The 15,275-nt window shown below is 36.2% G+C and overlaps 2 protein-coding genes across 5 annotated transcripts; both read right to left on the reverse strand.

Annotated features, from left to right (window-relative positions):
* Window positions 1–907: 907 nt before the first annotated feature.
* Window positions 908–8,208, reverse strand: LOC119067302 (zinc finger protein OZF). Of its 4 annotated transcripts, none has more exons than XM_037170209.1 (8): window positions 8,059–8,208; window positions 7,301–7,347; window positions 7,192–7,230; window positions 6,959–7,091; window positions 6,006–6,140; window positions 5,519–5,873; window positions 5,322–5,396; window positions 908–4,775 (listed from the first exon to the last, which is right to left on the reverse strand). In XM_037170209.1, exons 2-8 carry the CDS (start codon window positions 7,343–7,345, stop codon window positions 4,121–4,123), a joined length of 1,437 nt encoding a protein of 478 aa, XP_037026104.1. In that variant the 5' UTR covers window positions 7,346–7,347; window positions 8,059–8,208; the 3' UTR covers window positions 908–4,120. The 4 variants fall into 4 exon arrangements, with proteins under 4 accessions (XP_037026104.1, XP_037026102.1, XP_037026105.1 ...); XM_037170207.1 differs by having other exon boundaries at window positions 7,192–7,242; XM_037170210.1 differs by having other exon boundaries at window positions 7,733–8,204.
* A 2,145-nt stretch (window positions 8,209–10,353) lies between these two features.
* LOC119067304 (ubiquitin carboxyl-terminal hydrolase MINDY-3 homolog) lies at window positions 10,354–15,163 on the reverse strand. The gene is made up of 9 exons (XM_037170211.1): window positions 14,920–15,163; window positions 14,707–14,840; window positions 14,444–14,632; window positions 14,192–14,356; window positions 13,764–13,917; window positions 13,563–13,700; window positions 13,338–13,497; window positions 13,118–13,277; window positions 10,354–11,997 (listed from the first exon to the last, which is right to left on the reverse strand). The coding sequence occupies exons 1-9, from the start codon at window positions 15,038–15,040 to the stop codon at window positions 11,848–11,850; spliced, it is 1,371 nt and encodes a 456-aa protein (XP_037026106.1). The 5' UTR covers window positions 15,041–15,163; the 3' UTR covers window positions 10,354–11,847.
* Between the last annotated feature and the right edge of the window lie 112 nt (window positions 15,164–15,275).

Genomic DNA, 15,275 nt, shown 5'->3' on the forward strand with positions numbered 1-15,275 from the left:
CTCCGTTTACTCTCCGTTTAGTTAAACCTCGCCTCTTTTTTATTGTTTAAAACGTAAACGGAGCGTAAAAGGCGTAAGAGGAAATCAAGCACAACACTCACTCATATGATATTCTAATTAAATTGTTCATTGCCAATTCGCAACGTCAAAAATATCGAATGTTACCGAAAATGTAAACTAAAACCAATGAGGTAATAGTTGAACAAAAGTTAAAGCAGTTTTGCACACGTAAAACGTGTCACATTTGTATCAAAGCTGTTCCTCTTCGTTTCTCTGATTTGTCATTTCCTACGAAATGATGGCAATCATAGTAGAAACGGAGCATAATGCTTAATTTCCACTTACGCCGTTTTGCCTCCGTTTAGCTAAACCACCTCTCTTTTTTATTGCTTAACGAGTAAACGGAGAGCAAACGGAGCGTAATATAAACGGTGTAATTGGATATCAAGAATAAGAGCAAAAACAGTCTTCGATACGAAAGTGACCGTTTTTACGTATGCAAAACATATGGACGAAACGATTATACCGTCGTTTATCGATGCCGTTAGTAAAATGTTAGTACATGAGTAACGTTACGAAAACCGATAATATAAAATGTAACGCTACTATCAGCACCAAAAATTATAAAGTTGTTGCCCGTAATGTTATGGTATCGAGTAAGATGTTTCGGTGAAAACGTTGTACTTTGACAAATGGACTATCATAGTACATTATGAGGGCGTATTTCAATGTAGGAATTTATGAGTGTCTTTAAATTTATGAGTGTCTTTAGATGTTGAGTAGTGTAATAATGGAAATTTCTAAACATTCTCAATCCACTCATCAAAAGAATTACTCCCAATTCTAAAAATTCTTCCAGGTTGTACGACATCTACGGACTACAAGCTTAATTACACGACACAGTCGGTACATTTTATAATTTTAATCTTTATTATTACATCATGAAATACAACTCATCAACAGTAGTATCCTGGTAGGTATTTTATATAAAATATTAAAATATTTCAAGACTGCATTACCTTAATTTTATAATTTTTTTTTGTTTGTTTTTCACTTAGTATGAGAGTAGTTAATTTTATCCTTTTGTTTTCATTTTGATCAATCTTGAGATAGAATACACAAAGTAAAATTTGAAATTAAACCCAAAAAAAATGGTTCAATCAAGGTAATTGTTTGTATCTATGGCCGTATGGAAGAAGGGACAAAATAATAATGATGATATTACACAGCACCAATAATTTGTTATATTTATAAACCGTGGCATTAAAAAGAGAAGATAGTTCCAAAAAGTTAAAGTTTACGATCAAGAGCGATTGCAACTGGAATTTTCTATTCTCGATTCCAATGTTAACACTCAGAATTGTTCATGCTTTAGTGAGAACGGTAAGCGCAGTTTACGCGATTGAATTCCCTTTATACCACCGATCGGAAAGTGTTAAGCATCCAATCTCCGAAGGTCCGAACCCGGGTGAAAATGGAATATTGTCGAAATGAGCAATTCTATTGAGGATGACATCCAATGTTCATTTCAACATTTTGGGGATTCCATTTTTAGCCGGGAATAGAAAACGCATCAATTAAATGTAACTTCGGAGGTGTCACAACGAACAAGATAAAAAAAAATGTTTTGTAAAAACTAGTAAAATTTTGTGTTTTTCGAAATTGATAAATGAGGAAACAAAAACCGATTGAACCGGTCAAATTGAACAATTTTAAGAGCGTAGATCTCGGCTTAATTCAGTGTTTTGTTACGGTTGGTTTCTTCCTTGTTATAATTGTTTGATTTCTTTTTTACGTCTAATAAATTGATTGATAGATAGGCATTTATGCGTTCAATTTCGTTCCATTCTTTTTTTTTTAATTATCATCTTTATCACGTTGCACCATAAAATTATAAAGTTTTTTGTTTTCTCCTTCCTTTCCTTTTAAAAATCACATCACACTAGGACAATTCCTATTTCACTGGAGTCTAATAAAACTTAAATTGTTGCGGCTTAAACCAAATTTTTCTTTTATATAAAAAACGAAGGATTTGTGTGAAGCCCGAAACGCACTCACTCCGATTATACGTTTATGTTAACTGCACAGACGAAAAAAAAACGCCTTCAACTTTCCATTCGTGAAGTAAACGGGACGTGGGTCGAAGTGACTACGATTGCAGCTTCAGATCTAACTAAAAAGACAAACTTACATTATAATTGATTTTGTCACTATTTTACTAGTGTCACTCGTATAGATCGTTACAATTTTTCATCGGAACCACAAAATTGTCCGCTAGGAATAAAATTGCTTTGAAGCTGGGCAAAACTTAATATTTACTGTGAATTGTGTCAAAAGTCCGAAAGGTTCGGTTCCAATACATTCGATGGACTTATGTGTGGCGGGAGCATCCACATCGAGCGACCCGTCGACTTAAAAATTAATATGTCAGTAAATCTTCATTAACTATTGGTCGTAATAAAATTTGTCACTTTGTTCAATTCGTCCGTCGTCACCGAATAGAATTATTATTTATGGAAAAATCATAAAAACGTTAAGTGTTACGAGTTGATTCCGAAAATACCGAAAGTACGGCAGTAAAGAGTGTTCATTTTCGAAATTTAATCTTTTTTTCAATTCACAGCAATTTTACCATGGTTCATCAATTTCGAGTTGAAACATTTATATAAGCAAAACGTTGCACGACATGGTTGACTCTGAACTATATCCCGATTTAAAAAAAAAAATATTTTCACTATTACTTGGGGCTGTATCGATTCGTAATCGGTTTGACAGTCGCAAAATTTGTTGGATGGAGCCGTAAGTTATCACACAAGAAGCGTATAACTACGCTACACTTTGAGTCCTTCATAGTACCACGGTTCGAAACCTGGGCCATATTATGACATTACCCGACACGAAAAATAATTGTTCAGCGACTTTTACTTTATTGAGCCCTAGAACAGCCGTAACGAGCCTAGTTCACACAACATAGAGAATCCAAATTGGTGTCAAAATGAAGGTAGTGGGTGAAATTTGTAAAAAAAAAAAAATATTGAAAAGCCTGTTTTGCCAGACAAGTTGAAAAACCGAAAATTTGAGTTGTCTTACCAGACCAACGGCCTGATGTCATTTAATAAAAACTTTTCTTTTCAACGACTTCAATATCTTCGGTGTATAATACTAGGCCTGCTCTCCCTTCTACGGCTCAAAAATAAAACTCGTCAGACCAAGTGTGGCTTGATCACTTTACCATTACACCCATTTTGCGTTCGCTCTGGTCATTGTTTACGATGTTTACTGTAGATGCGATTTGATTTCGAATATTGGTATCACTATTGAGCACATAAACACCGGTTTAATCGGTACTTAACAATACAACTACCGGTGACGATTGAGTGTCGGTGAATTGAAAATTCGGAAATTACTCGGACAACCACCCGAATTATGCACATGATCGAACGAATACCGATTATAAATATAAAATTAAAAAACTTTTAAACAAAAAATAAAATTCATCTGGCTCTTCCGCCCCTTAAAAATAACATGTTCAACATTACACTCGCTTAACGTTTATTGGAAGAAATTATTTCGACTTTTAAAGGTGTGGTATGGATGCATGACTTTAAAGTTCTCTTGTTTAAATATTGCAGTGGTGGCTTCGCACTCCCGAAATAATTCAGCCATTCCATAGTTCGTTGGAATCCGATTAAAATGAGACCCGCAGTTCGTTTGCCAAAAAATAAAAAAATAATTGAAAATCGAGAGAAATTAAAGCGAAAAACAATTCTTACGATAAAGAGATTCAAAGAAATTTATAAATTTCCAGATAAAAATTTGTCTCCCGATTTTATTTTATTTTTGTTTGAAATCGAAATTTCTAAACTAATTCCCCAGTGTCGGGTTTCAATCCCGCAATAAATCGACCACAATTCAAACACGAAGTAAATAATATAATTTACAACTAAGACTCTCGGTAGTAGAACGTTGGGCGTAGTTTTGTTGGTCTCGTCTATCATATAGTATTATCTATGCAATTATTAGAACCAATCGGTGTTTAAATTTGCATTTTGAGATTTTCTTCGGAGACGAAAGAAAAATCCGTTTTTTTATCGTCAATGTCATAAACCAATAAACCCACTTAAACAGGAACTCCCGGATGCTTGTAAAAACTGTGCACTTTAAAGTCTCGTTCATTTTCGTATATAATATTACACATATGGCATTTGAACATTCTTACGGCTAGCTCCTCTATTGGTTTCGACAAACCATTGAGACGGTCACTTCCATGGGTACTTATAATGGAAGCTACCATGTGATTATTAGATATTTGCTGTTGCATTTGCTGCTGCTGCTGCTGTTGTTGTTGCTGCTGTTGTTGTTGTTGTTGCTGCTGCTGCTGCTGTTGCTGCTGTTGTTGTTGTTGTTGCTGCTGTTGCTGTTGCACAATTTGATTATTTTGATTATTATTAGCAGTGTGATCGTCTTTCGGGCTTTTTATTTGTTCGGAGAATATGACTTCCATTTTGCTCAATTTGCCAGCATTCTTTACGATCGACAGGCCATGCGTGATAGCCAAATGGTCGTTGAGTAATTCGGCGGTGTCAAAGTATGCCTCACAACTGTCAAAGTAGCAAGTATGTTTTCCCGTCGCAGCTATTGCCCGTTTGGCTGACATTCGTTTCGGCGACGGTGTAATGGGGGTGTGTTTCGCATGAGCATTCCGTAAGTGTTTGGTTAGGTGATGTTTTATGGTAAAACCTTTATTACAGTTGGGCATCGGACATGCCATGTATCTGCGAATTAGATTTGAGGTGAAACGTAAATATTTGGGATCGATATCGGATGTGGAAGGCAAAAATGTTTCCGCCGCAACGGACATATCCTTAAATTTCAACAACAAAAATTCTAAAAACTATCTCCGGCACGTCGTCCAAACGACTACATTTGCACTCTTGTTAGCCTATCACACAGCCGCATTGCGTGGTTTTTGTCTGTGAGGAGTCATCATAGACTGAAGACTTTATCATCCGGACATTTTGAGCCGCCAGGATTACGTGAACATCAGACCCAAATAAGGATATGCCACATTGTTACCTGAGGTGTTTCTTGGTGCTGGGAGTTCACTGGTGATCACGCTCAAAAACATGAGTTTTAAACCTTGTTAAAGTAAATGATTGATAGCGATACGCACGTGGTCCCTAAGGCTATTAGGCGTATGAAACTGTGACAGGACCGAGTGGTTTGAAATATTGAGCAACTTTCATAATTCTGAGATAGTTGTCTCGCTCTGGCGCTTTCTTATTCGAATGATTAAAAAAACTAACAAAATAGAGCCTCACCTCCCATCGATATGTCTTTGAATATGCTTTTTCAAAAGAGCTTCCTGGTTAAACGAGCTGGCACACATTGTACACCTGAAATGAAAAAGTGATGCCTGTAAATCATGTCGACAATGTTTGGATTGATTTTTTGTGTGATTTGTGAGCCTCATCCGCAATGAAACTGCGGCGGATGCAGTGATGGATGACAATGTTACCTGTATTTGTATTCCTCGTGCATTTTCATATGGTGACTTAAGTGTGCCATTTGCAGAAACTTCTCTTCGCACAGACTGCAAGAGTACGGAAAGCTCAATCCGTGCGTCTTCATATGTGTATGCAGTTGCGATTGCTGTTTGAATGTTTTATCGGGACATTGCGGACAGTAGAAACCACTGAAGCCGGTGTGCAGCAGTAGATGTTGGTTCAAGGATGTCACTTGAGTGAAACGTCTAGGACATTGATTGCACGCATATTGCTGAATTTTATGGTGTGATTTCATATGGTTGTTGAGATTGGTGACTTGTGCAAATGATCTGCCACAAGCTTCTTCAATGCAAACGAAGGGACGCTCTGTGGACGCGATTAAACAATTAGCTGTCTGTCGAATGTTCCCGTTCAGGGACAGATTCTGACTTTTTCGAGCCGATTCGGAGAAAAAAATATTTCCAAAGACACACAAAAAAAAGATTGAGATGAACCTACCGCCTGTGTGTAACCTTCGATGATTGTTTAAGTTTGTGATTTGTGTGAAGGCTTTTCCACAATCTATGCAGGCATAGGGGCGCTGATTTGTATGAATTCTTTCGTGATTTCTCAGATTAGCTGCCTGTGTGAAACCTGGTGGAATATTCAATTACTTTGGGTATAGTTCTTTATGTCAAGAAAGGTCAAGAATAATCGGTTCCCTTGTTGATGTTGTTGTTGTAAAGGCACCAAGCAATAATCTGTAGAAGTAGTAACCAGATTTAGTACAGACAACTAGTGTTCATATGAGTAACAACTGAGTGGAGAACAAATCTGCGGATATTCTCTTCTCGGCCAAGTTTCATGCTTTGATCCTCAAACGGATTTTCTGTTTGTAATAAACGGATATGTGAAGCCGGCATATAAAAAGTGAGGATGTCCACTTTTTCACTCGTAGAGGTCATACAGACAAACGGAATGGGTTTCTCACCTCCACTTCAGTCTCTAACAAATTCGAATACAGTGCTTGCGGTGTGATTTCGACACAGAGTCTAGTCACCATTTTACGTTATCTTGAGTCTATGGGGTGCTTATGACTTAAATTTAAAAGAGCACCTTATAATGATAACGTAAGATTAACGGTTTAACGTGGAATCAGTTGTTTGGTGACTTCACTCCCGAAGTCAAAGCTAAAATGTCCATACAATTTTGAGACTCAGACCTTGTCGATGGCTCGTTTTCGTAAGACGACTCCCGAACAGTCTACATTTTTTTCAATTCAAATCACTTTAAGATCTCCAACTATTTTCGATTAGTGAAGGAAACCAGTTTTATTACACACAAAAAAAAAACCAACAACACCAACAACAACAACAACAAGAATCTCTAGACTTTGCTATAAAATTATTGAATCTAAAGAGAGAAAAAAAACGAAATATGAAAGAAGAAAAAAAAAACCAACAAAAAAATACCTTTCTGACAATATGAACAAATAAACTTCCGTTCAGCGGTGTGATTTCGAATATGCGTTAATAGTGATGCCTTTCGGGCAAATGTTTTGGAACACAGCGTACATGTACCCTCCTCACCATACATTAATTCATTCTGTGAATGATTTAAATTTTTTATTTTTGTTATTGTTTGCTCCGAACGAACATGATCCAAATGCGAACCAAAATTGGAACTCGAATTTATCGACACTCACCTCGACATTCTGCAGGGAACGTTCCAATTCGTAGACGAGCTGCAATAAATTCTAACAAGTCGTTATGGTACAAAAAAAAGAGGTTTAAATGAATGTAGCAAACACGTACCGCTTCAGCTCGACGGCCGATAGTCTGTTCCACAGCGTGTATCATGGCTTTGTACGAAAAATATCCCCGAAAAAAATTATTATTTTCAATTGGAACTCTTGGTTTATCGATAAAATATTAATTATAACAAGAATGAGCTCCAAGAATTAGTAATCTTAAAATCAATAAGCGACTCCATGATATTTGTGAGAAGATACAAAAAAAATACCAAAAAAAACAATCTGAAGGTAAAGCGTTCGTTCTTTTTTTTTCTTATTCATAACATCAGAAGGAGTATTGCTTGCAAGACATATGTATATATGTACAACACACACATGGAACCCGACGATGGGATCAATTTTTCTACATGTTAAAGCATATATGCTCCAAAGCAAGAGAAAAGACGTTGCTACATCTTTCTATAAATTTTATATTCTTACATTATATACTCACACTCTTACATTTGATCAACCCCAAAAAAAAGAAGAAGGAAAAAATGAAGAAAACATAAAGACATCGTGATGGATTTTTTCATTTAAAAGAATTTTTTTTTAAAGAAATCCAAATGTTGTGATGTTATTTCGAGACGTATGCAAGTATTCAAATGCAGTAGTCAAACGTTATATTATGATAAAAAAACGAATTAAAAAAAACATTAACACTTCACTTCAGTGAGAGAGGACTACTTATTAGATTCTTAAAAAAACATTATAAACAAATCCCGCTGGAGAAAGAAAAATGCCAGTTAGGAACACTCAGCCTTATTCACTATTAGTCACCTATTTACAGCAGTCCAGTCTGATTTTGTTAATTTAAAAAACTTTGTTTGTATTCATTAACTTCCTTTGGATTTTAAAACTTCTTTAAAAAAAAAATTATTTGAGAAATTACGCGGATAGAATGGAAGCGCGTATATGTCAAAAAAATATTTTTGTAATGGAATTCGTCATGCGCACAACGTTTTATTATTTTTTGTGGACATTAAATACGAATGTAGTAGATTGTATGGGTCGGTCCCGTCGATCTGTTTATATATTGGAAAAGTTAAAAAAAAAATCGTCTGAAACTTGAAAGTGAACCAAGTTTCAGTGGGAGTTTTAAAATGTGAACAAACCAAATACCAAGCGTGATGTATTTAGTGCAAACAGAGATAAAACCGTTAAATATAGCTACAGTAGTATCGTCTTTGTTCTTTCAATACTACACAAAGAGACGATCATATACACGTTTATTTACACTTCGCCTAATTGCTGGAAGGAATTATAACAAAATAACACAAATGTCTTCTATAAAAAATAGATTTGATCATCTCTGAGAAACTATCTCTCAGAACAGGTTAAACTGACACAAACAAATCTATTTTTCATTGAAATCTAACACATTTGAGGTGGTTATCGTCTTTACATTTTTCCAAAGGTTTTTTGTGAAATGATAGCAGTGAAAATGCATTACGATACGCCCAAATGTAGACATAGAAACTTCGGCTACTGTTTTCCGTATTTCCGGGGGAAATTTATTTGTGGTCAGCTTACAGTACCACTTGCCACATTTCACATTAACAGGATTTCAATTTGATCGGTTTAATCTGCCTTTGTTCATTCTAAAACGATTTTCACGATGTGTATACAACGATCAAATTGTTGCTAGACGGTCGACGATATTTTGGTTAATTCACCAATTCGTCAGCCAAATTTTCAATTTTTGAAACAAGCTATCTACGATATTATTGAGTTATAGCTCATTCGATTCGTCGTTCAATTCTAGCGAACGGGTGTCTGCCATTTTTTTTTTAAAAAAAAATCCAGTTTGGGTGTAATGTGTGTACATGTCATATGATGTCAAGGGGTGGTGAATACACTTTTTTAGCAATATCTTGAGGAAGGAGGAACCCAAAAAGTTAAAACTTTGTATGATTGTTGGCTTGTCCACGGCCGACAATTTGAGCCCACCCTGACTTCCGCTCTCACCACCCATGGTCAGCCAGCAGTCAAAGTATGGTCAACTTTCAAAGAGTGCTGTATCTCTGCAACATCATTGTTCTGAGGGGCCGACTACATATTATGGTAGTTGGCCACCATCACATATCAAAATTTGACTTCAGAAGTTTTGTGTTGCAGGATTTGCGGACCATTTGAAAAAAAAGTTTACCTTTACGGCTGGAATAAAAGAGTAAATTTGAACCAAATTCTCGTCCAAAATAGTTTTTATTAGTAACGTGTCTAAGGGACAAATCTAGCCCATAACAGTTCGATATCGAGGGACTCTTTCTGAAAAAACACTATTTTTTACATTTTGCTCATAGTCGGGAAGCCTCTTTGACTGCAGGGAAATGGTGTAGCGATGCAGAGTGAACATAGTCTATCTTTAAAATATTGCTAGGCACCCCAGAACTACATACATGCTGTACCTGTTGCAATTAAACAAATTTGAGAGGTTTTGCGATCATGTGCATATCGAATACTTTACCTACGGCGTACTATAGATCGGTCAAAAACCCTTCAAAGAGTAAAAAGTTATGCAAATCCTTGTGTATACTTCCAAAACAACTGATATCGTTGTAGGTGGCGCCTTCTGCGCTTGTACGCAAAAATTGTAATTGTAATTGTAAAAGAATTTTTTAGGTAAAATTTCTATTTCCCATGAGAGGTGAGTTTGTCTATATGAAATCGCTATGTCCTCCGGTTTGTATGAACAGACCATACCTGGTTTATACGTTCATTGATTACCTTCACTATACTTCGTACTGGCAAAATTAAAAATGGTAAAATCTTATTTATATATCTGATGAGGTTTGAAAAGAGTACCCGAGAATCTTCACACTGAGCTATTGCGTTCTTAATCTCACCAGAGTTTATTTCGAACCGTTGTTACAGAGAAAAGGGATTAAAATAGGTTCTTTAAAAAAAAAATCTGAAAATAATCCCACACGGACTTAGAATTTAATCCCAAATTTACTGTCGTCGGTTTATTGTCGTTTCAGTTTGTCGAAGTGTCAGCGATTTCATACTATAACTAGCTTCATAAATTTAGAGGACAAATATTTTCATATCAACAATTAAAACAGACGGTACGGATTGTTGTAATGTTTTCTTTTTATTGGGTAGTTTCTTCATTCTAAAATAAAAAGTTAAATTAGTAATCATATAAAAAAGCATGCTCTCATTGAAACGTGTTATTTATTTGTTCTATTATTGAGTCTATATGGAGGGGTAGAGGGGATTGGTGATTATTGGAAAGTGTAGCTGAAATTAAGATTACAATTATAATCGGAACGGGAACATTTAACATTCTGTTTAATTGAAAGGGTGTGGGTGGATGATTGTTTTAACTAACATCGATATGTTTCTATACAGCTATAATGTTGAACTTGAACGATCCAATTTTAGAAAGAAAATGGATAAAATGATTAATCTGTACAGGTGGCGACAGTCAAAATGACCCTACGTTTTGAGCTGCGCTAAAAATGTTTCTATTGGTTGATACGATGATAAATTTCAGCGAAAAATACAAATCGCTCACAGATCAGGGCGGAAACCACACGAGTAATTTTGCGTTGCTGAGATTGCCAATTATGATGCGGTTTCCATTGTAATCCGATTTATGGCATACGTTTACCAATGGAAATTGTCGATCATAGCAACGCAAAATAGCTCTCGTGTGTTTTCGGCCTAAGAAATTTAATTGTACCCGGGGCCTATGACTGGGAATTTTAATTACGAAAATTCGGAAGAATTCCGAATAATTCGGAGAAAGTTCCAGAAAATTACGAAACAAAAAAATTCAGAATTTTTTCGGAATTCTGTCAAAATTATTCGGAATATTTCCGAATTTTCAGAATTAACATTCCCAACAATAGGCCTTGGTGCAACCTTATTGTTTATAACGGTTATGACCTTGAGCATTAGGAAATTTAAAGAAATAGCTATGGCTATCAAGTGGAATTTTTTACAAAAAAAGGTTCCACCTGGTATTCGCTATTGATTACTCAACGTTGCTATTTCAGTCGATTGTTCAAAAAAGCTGTTAGAACTGACTAAATTTTATTTTTCTTCATTAGTTTTAAGCTGCATAACCATTGTGCAGTAGTTGTCCCAAGTACATGGTCGAACTACAAATAAGTTGGCAAAATATCTTTCAAGTTCAACTTAAGAACAAACAAAATTTGGGGGACGGATTTATTGATGAAGTGGAATTTTTTGAATTCAAATTTAACGTGTTACAATTTTTGTGTAAAATGATTGCTGTATTATGCTAACGGCAAATCGACAAGCTGTAGAAGCGTCTAACACTTCAGTTGCATACTCTTCAATTGAGAATACAAAAATGTTTTTGGATATTATGCTAAACGAATGCAACAATGACACAGAGTTATACAACCACACTGCCACATGGTATTAATAAGTGTTTTTTGTTTCGACAAGAAATTATAAATCTTAAAATTAACTTAGAATAATCTTGGTTGATCCATTAATTAACGCAATTTATAATTTAAAGATTTTTTTTTCCTTTTTCTGTTCTCTTTTTTAAATTAGGATTGTTTTTGTTTAAATAATTTTTTTTTTTTTTGGTCAGTTTAATGATGGCATTCGGTTGCCATTCCAGTTCACCTCAATGTTTGGCCACTTTGTTTGAAGACATGTGAGCATTGGATTTGAAACGCTACACATCGATTTTAGATCACTTTCCAGGAGTATGGCTGAGCCTATGTTGTATTTTACCTGAATCAACACAAATAAGCACACAATTAGGCACGTTCAACGTCTTTTAATTTGGTTGATTTGAATGATTTTTGGGACAATTAATGTTTGGATTCTTAACTGAAGATTAAACACTGTACATCACATTTTGATGGGTTGCGCTGCGAAGTCCGAACTTTGTCTAGTACCGCCATTTTCAATTTTCTAAAATTCAGTCTGATTGCGCAGGCTTCAGTGATGTTTAAGACTTTCGTTCAAAGTCCGAATGTAAATCCAAAAAAGGATAAGCGCCTGAAGTTCTAAGAAATACTTCAATTTTCACACAAAATTAACCCATCCTAATGTTCACATTTGAACAAATGTGTTCCCTTCGTCTATCCGATCGAAAAAGTGTCAGAAACCGCTATTGCTATTGAAGTTGAAATGTGTTTGCTCAAGGCACAAACGTTTGCTCGTTGAATGTTTGGTGCATAGCTCCTCGGTTATCCAAAAATATTGATTGGCTTAGTCAATATCTTTGGTTAGCCGAACCAACGACACAAGAAACAATTCCTATGTCAGAACCAAGCATGTGAGCATATGAAGGTCTCATAGTACATTTGTTCTTGTACAACACTTGTACTTTGGCGGAGAAAACATTTTGCAAAGTTAAGTGTAAATTGTTCGGAAAAATAGCCGACAGAAGTAGGATCTATTTTCTTTTGGAATTACAGTTTGGTGTGGAACAACTTACATTGGTAACTTTAACCATTACTAGACCGAAGCAACATTTTTTTATTAGGTCACCAAAAAGGCTGAAAAAAATTCAAATCTCAACAAGTTGTGCGAGTACTTCCGCGGCCAGCACAGCAATAAAGGTTATTACTGCTTGACATCAGCACTTCGCAAGACTTTCGCCTTTGGTTGAACTGTGAATTGGTTTTATTCGTGTAGTTGACCACCATCACCATCAAAACCCCCTCTTTTAGATACCAAAAAGAAAAAAAACCTATGGTCTCTCAACTGCTGTCGCAGCTATTTCCCTAAACAAATATCGCTCTATTTAAAGACCAGATAGATATTAGCAACAACGTTGATAGCGTAGACTCATCAGTTTGGTTCTCTAAAAGTTCAATTTGAATTCTGCCCACGTATCTCTTACCTTCTGCGAAAAATTCGATCCGGGAAGCCCATTGTAATGCATTATATTGAATGTGTCCGGCATTGAACGCGCTTCTTCCGGGAAAAATTCATCCATGAAGGCGTTCATTAGAATTATGCCCAGAGATTCTGGATCCAATTTACTACTCATTATGTCAACGCTGGAAATGAAATTGTCATTTTCGATAAGTTGTCCGGTTAATCTCAGTCGCTGTACTTACTATCCCTGTTCACTAACTAAATCAAGTGCACACAAAACGTCCTGTAAAACTGGCGTTGGAATGAAATTATTTCCTTCTGGATCAAAAGATTTAAACACCCGACGAGCAATTTCGCTTGGTGTTTCGGCCGATACTAAGCGCTTTTCATTGCTAAAAAGAACTGCAAAGACACGCAACGGTTATCGCCATTTCTAATTGAATTACGCATTGCTCCACAACTCTTACCAGTCAAATGTGTTTCAGATCCCATTATCCACACAGGATTTTTCGGATTCTTGTAGAACGATCCGACCGTACAGTAACGCATCTGTTCCATTAGAGTAATAAAACCTATCTCGGGCTGCTGGCTCAATCCTCGAAGTTCTTTACAATGAACAACAATTTATCAGCGGTCACAAATGTGTGAGCGTAATATTTTCAACTTACTCAAACCACCAACATCCTTGTCGTGATCCCATACATGAGCCACTGCCTGTCCAGTTAACATCAAATTAATAAGGCCTTGTGATGCATAGCCGTACGTATTGTGAATTAGCGGTTCGGAAGTGTCCAGTAATTCCGATATTATATTCTCAACGGTCTGAATGGGTGGAATGAAAGAATATGAAATTGAAAATTCGGTTACTCTACAAGAGTCATAGGTAATGGGACAGGGACACTTTTATGTTGTGAGGGGATTTGTGGATGATTCACAGCAGGCGATACGTGTGACATTATGTTTATCCACTCATCAACGCGTTTGATGTCATCAAGAACTGCTGTTGATGACAATACAGTTTTTGCCATCGGACATTAAAAGTGGCCCTAGTGGTTTTCTACACGGGATGAACACACACAGAACAAAAATGGTTTACCTTCGTTAAAAAAACAGTATACATGAAAAGTAGCACGCCATATTGTCCGCTGATGGTTTCGAAATTTTTTGCATAATATTTCTCGACGTCGTCAATGTTGTCTAACGAACATACACTAAGCCTCTCGTGAAACTCTTCAGGACTCCACTCAAATGACACTAGGCTCTGCAATTTAAACAGCCACAGTCAATGTGTACACAATAAACAGAACAAAAAAAAAACATCGTCCACAAGTACGGCCCCGTCACTCACATTCATCTTAGCATCTTCGCTCGAAGCACCCACATCTTTGTCATAATCGTCCAATGCGTCCTCTTCCAACACTTCTTTTCCCACCTCCGGATCTGGCAACGTAACAATACGAAATTTGTCTTCTTTGCACTTCTGAAGAATGTTACAGAATGCTTGCACGAGCAATGTTTTACATTTGTCGGTGGTAAGCTGAAAGCGAAATTCGGTAAAAATTGTAATTGACCCGAAGATGTGTCGGTAACGAAATTCAGTTTTGACATTACATCCGAAAAACTATGTCCAGGTGTGTCCATTAACAAAATTTTTAATAAAAACGCTTGAACGGGAGCAATCACTCCGCACGGTCCGCCTTCTTTCTGTATGAGCGCAGACGGTTCATCCTGACTGAATTCGAACCCTGTAACAGAAATAAATTGCAATGACACTGGAATGAATTAGTCGCATGCATAACAAGAAAGATCCTTGAGCTAGCTAACCCTGTGACCATCGTCGAAAAATATCTAAATTAATATTTGGACCCCAAAGTAAGAGACGAATGTCCTTTAGCTCCTGTTCATCGCTAGATGTTGAGGCACAACAAGCTGCATCATCAGCCATTGGTATAGAAATAACTTTTTCACGATGTTTTACATTAAATTCAAAACATTTGACAAAAAAGTTTTTTTTTGTTTTGAGAAAATGAAATTGAGGTTATTTGTCATTGACATTTGTGACAATTCGTATTTTAACGGTTGGCAAAACTGGTACAGATGCATAGAGAAGGGGGCTGTTCACAAACTCTCATCCTCTAATTCAAAACCAATCTAGACCATACTAGATGCCAACGACCATA

This window comes from Bradysia coprophila (assembly GCF_014529535.1).
Source record: "Bradysia coprophila strain Holo2 chromosome X unlocalized genomic scaffold, BU_Bcop_v1 contig_12, whole genome shotgun sequence".
In the NCBI taxonomy this organism is placed as follows: domain Eukaryota; kingdom Metazoa; phylum Arthropoda; class Insecta; order Diptera; family Sciaridae; genus Bradysia; species Bradysia coprophila.

Coding starts and splice junctions, on each gene's coding strand:
- LOC119067302 (XM_037170207.1), bottom strand. CDS start 7,345: ATGATACACGCTGTGGAACAGACTATCGGCCGTCGAGCTGAAGCG. Junction 7,243..7,300: donor TCGGCCGTCGAGCTGAAGCG/GTACGTGTTTGC, acceptor ACGACTTGTTAG/AATTTATTGCAGCTCGTCTA. Junction 4,776..5,321: donor CAAAGACATATCGATGGGAG/GTGAGGCTCTAT, acceptor TCTAATTCGCAG/ATACATGGCATGTCCGATGC.
- LOC119067304 (XM_037170211.1), bottom strand. CDS start 15,040: ATGGCTGATGATGCAGCTTGTTGTGCCTCAACATCTAGCGATGAACAG. Junction 14,841..14,919: donor TTTTCGACGATGGTCACAGG/GTTAGCTAGCTC, acceptor TTTCTGTTACAG/GGTTCGAATTCAGTCAGGAT. Junction 13,918..14,191: donor ATACTGTTTTTTTAACGAAG/GTAAACCATTTT, acceptor CCACCCATTCAG/ACCGTTGAGAATATAATATC.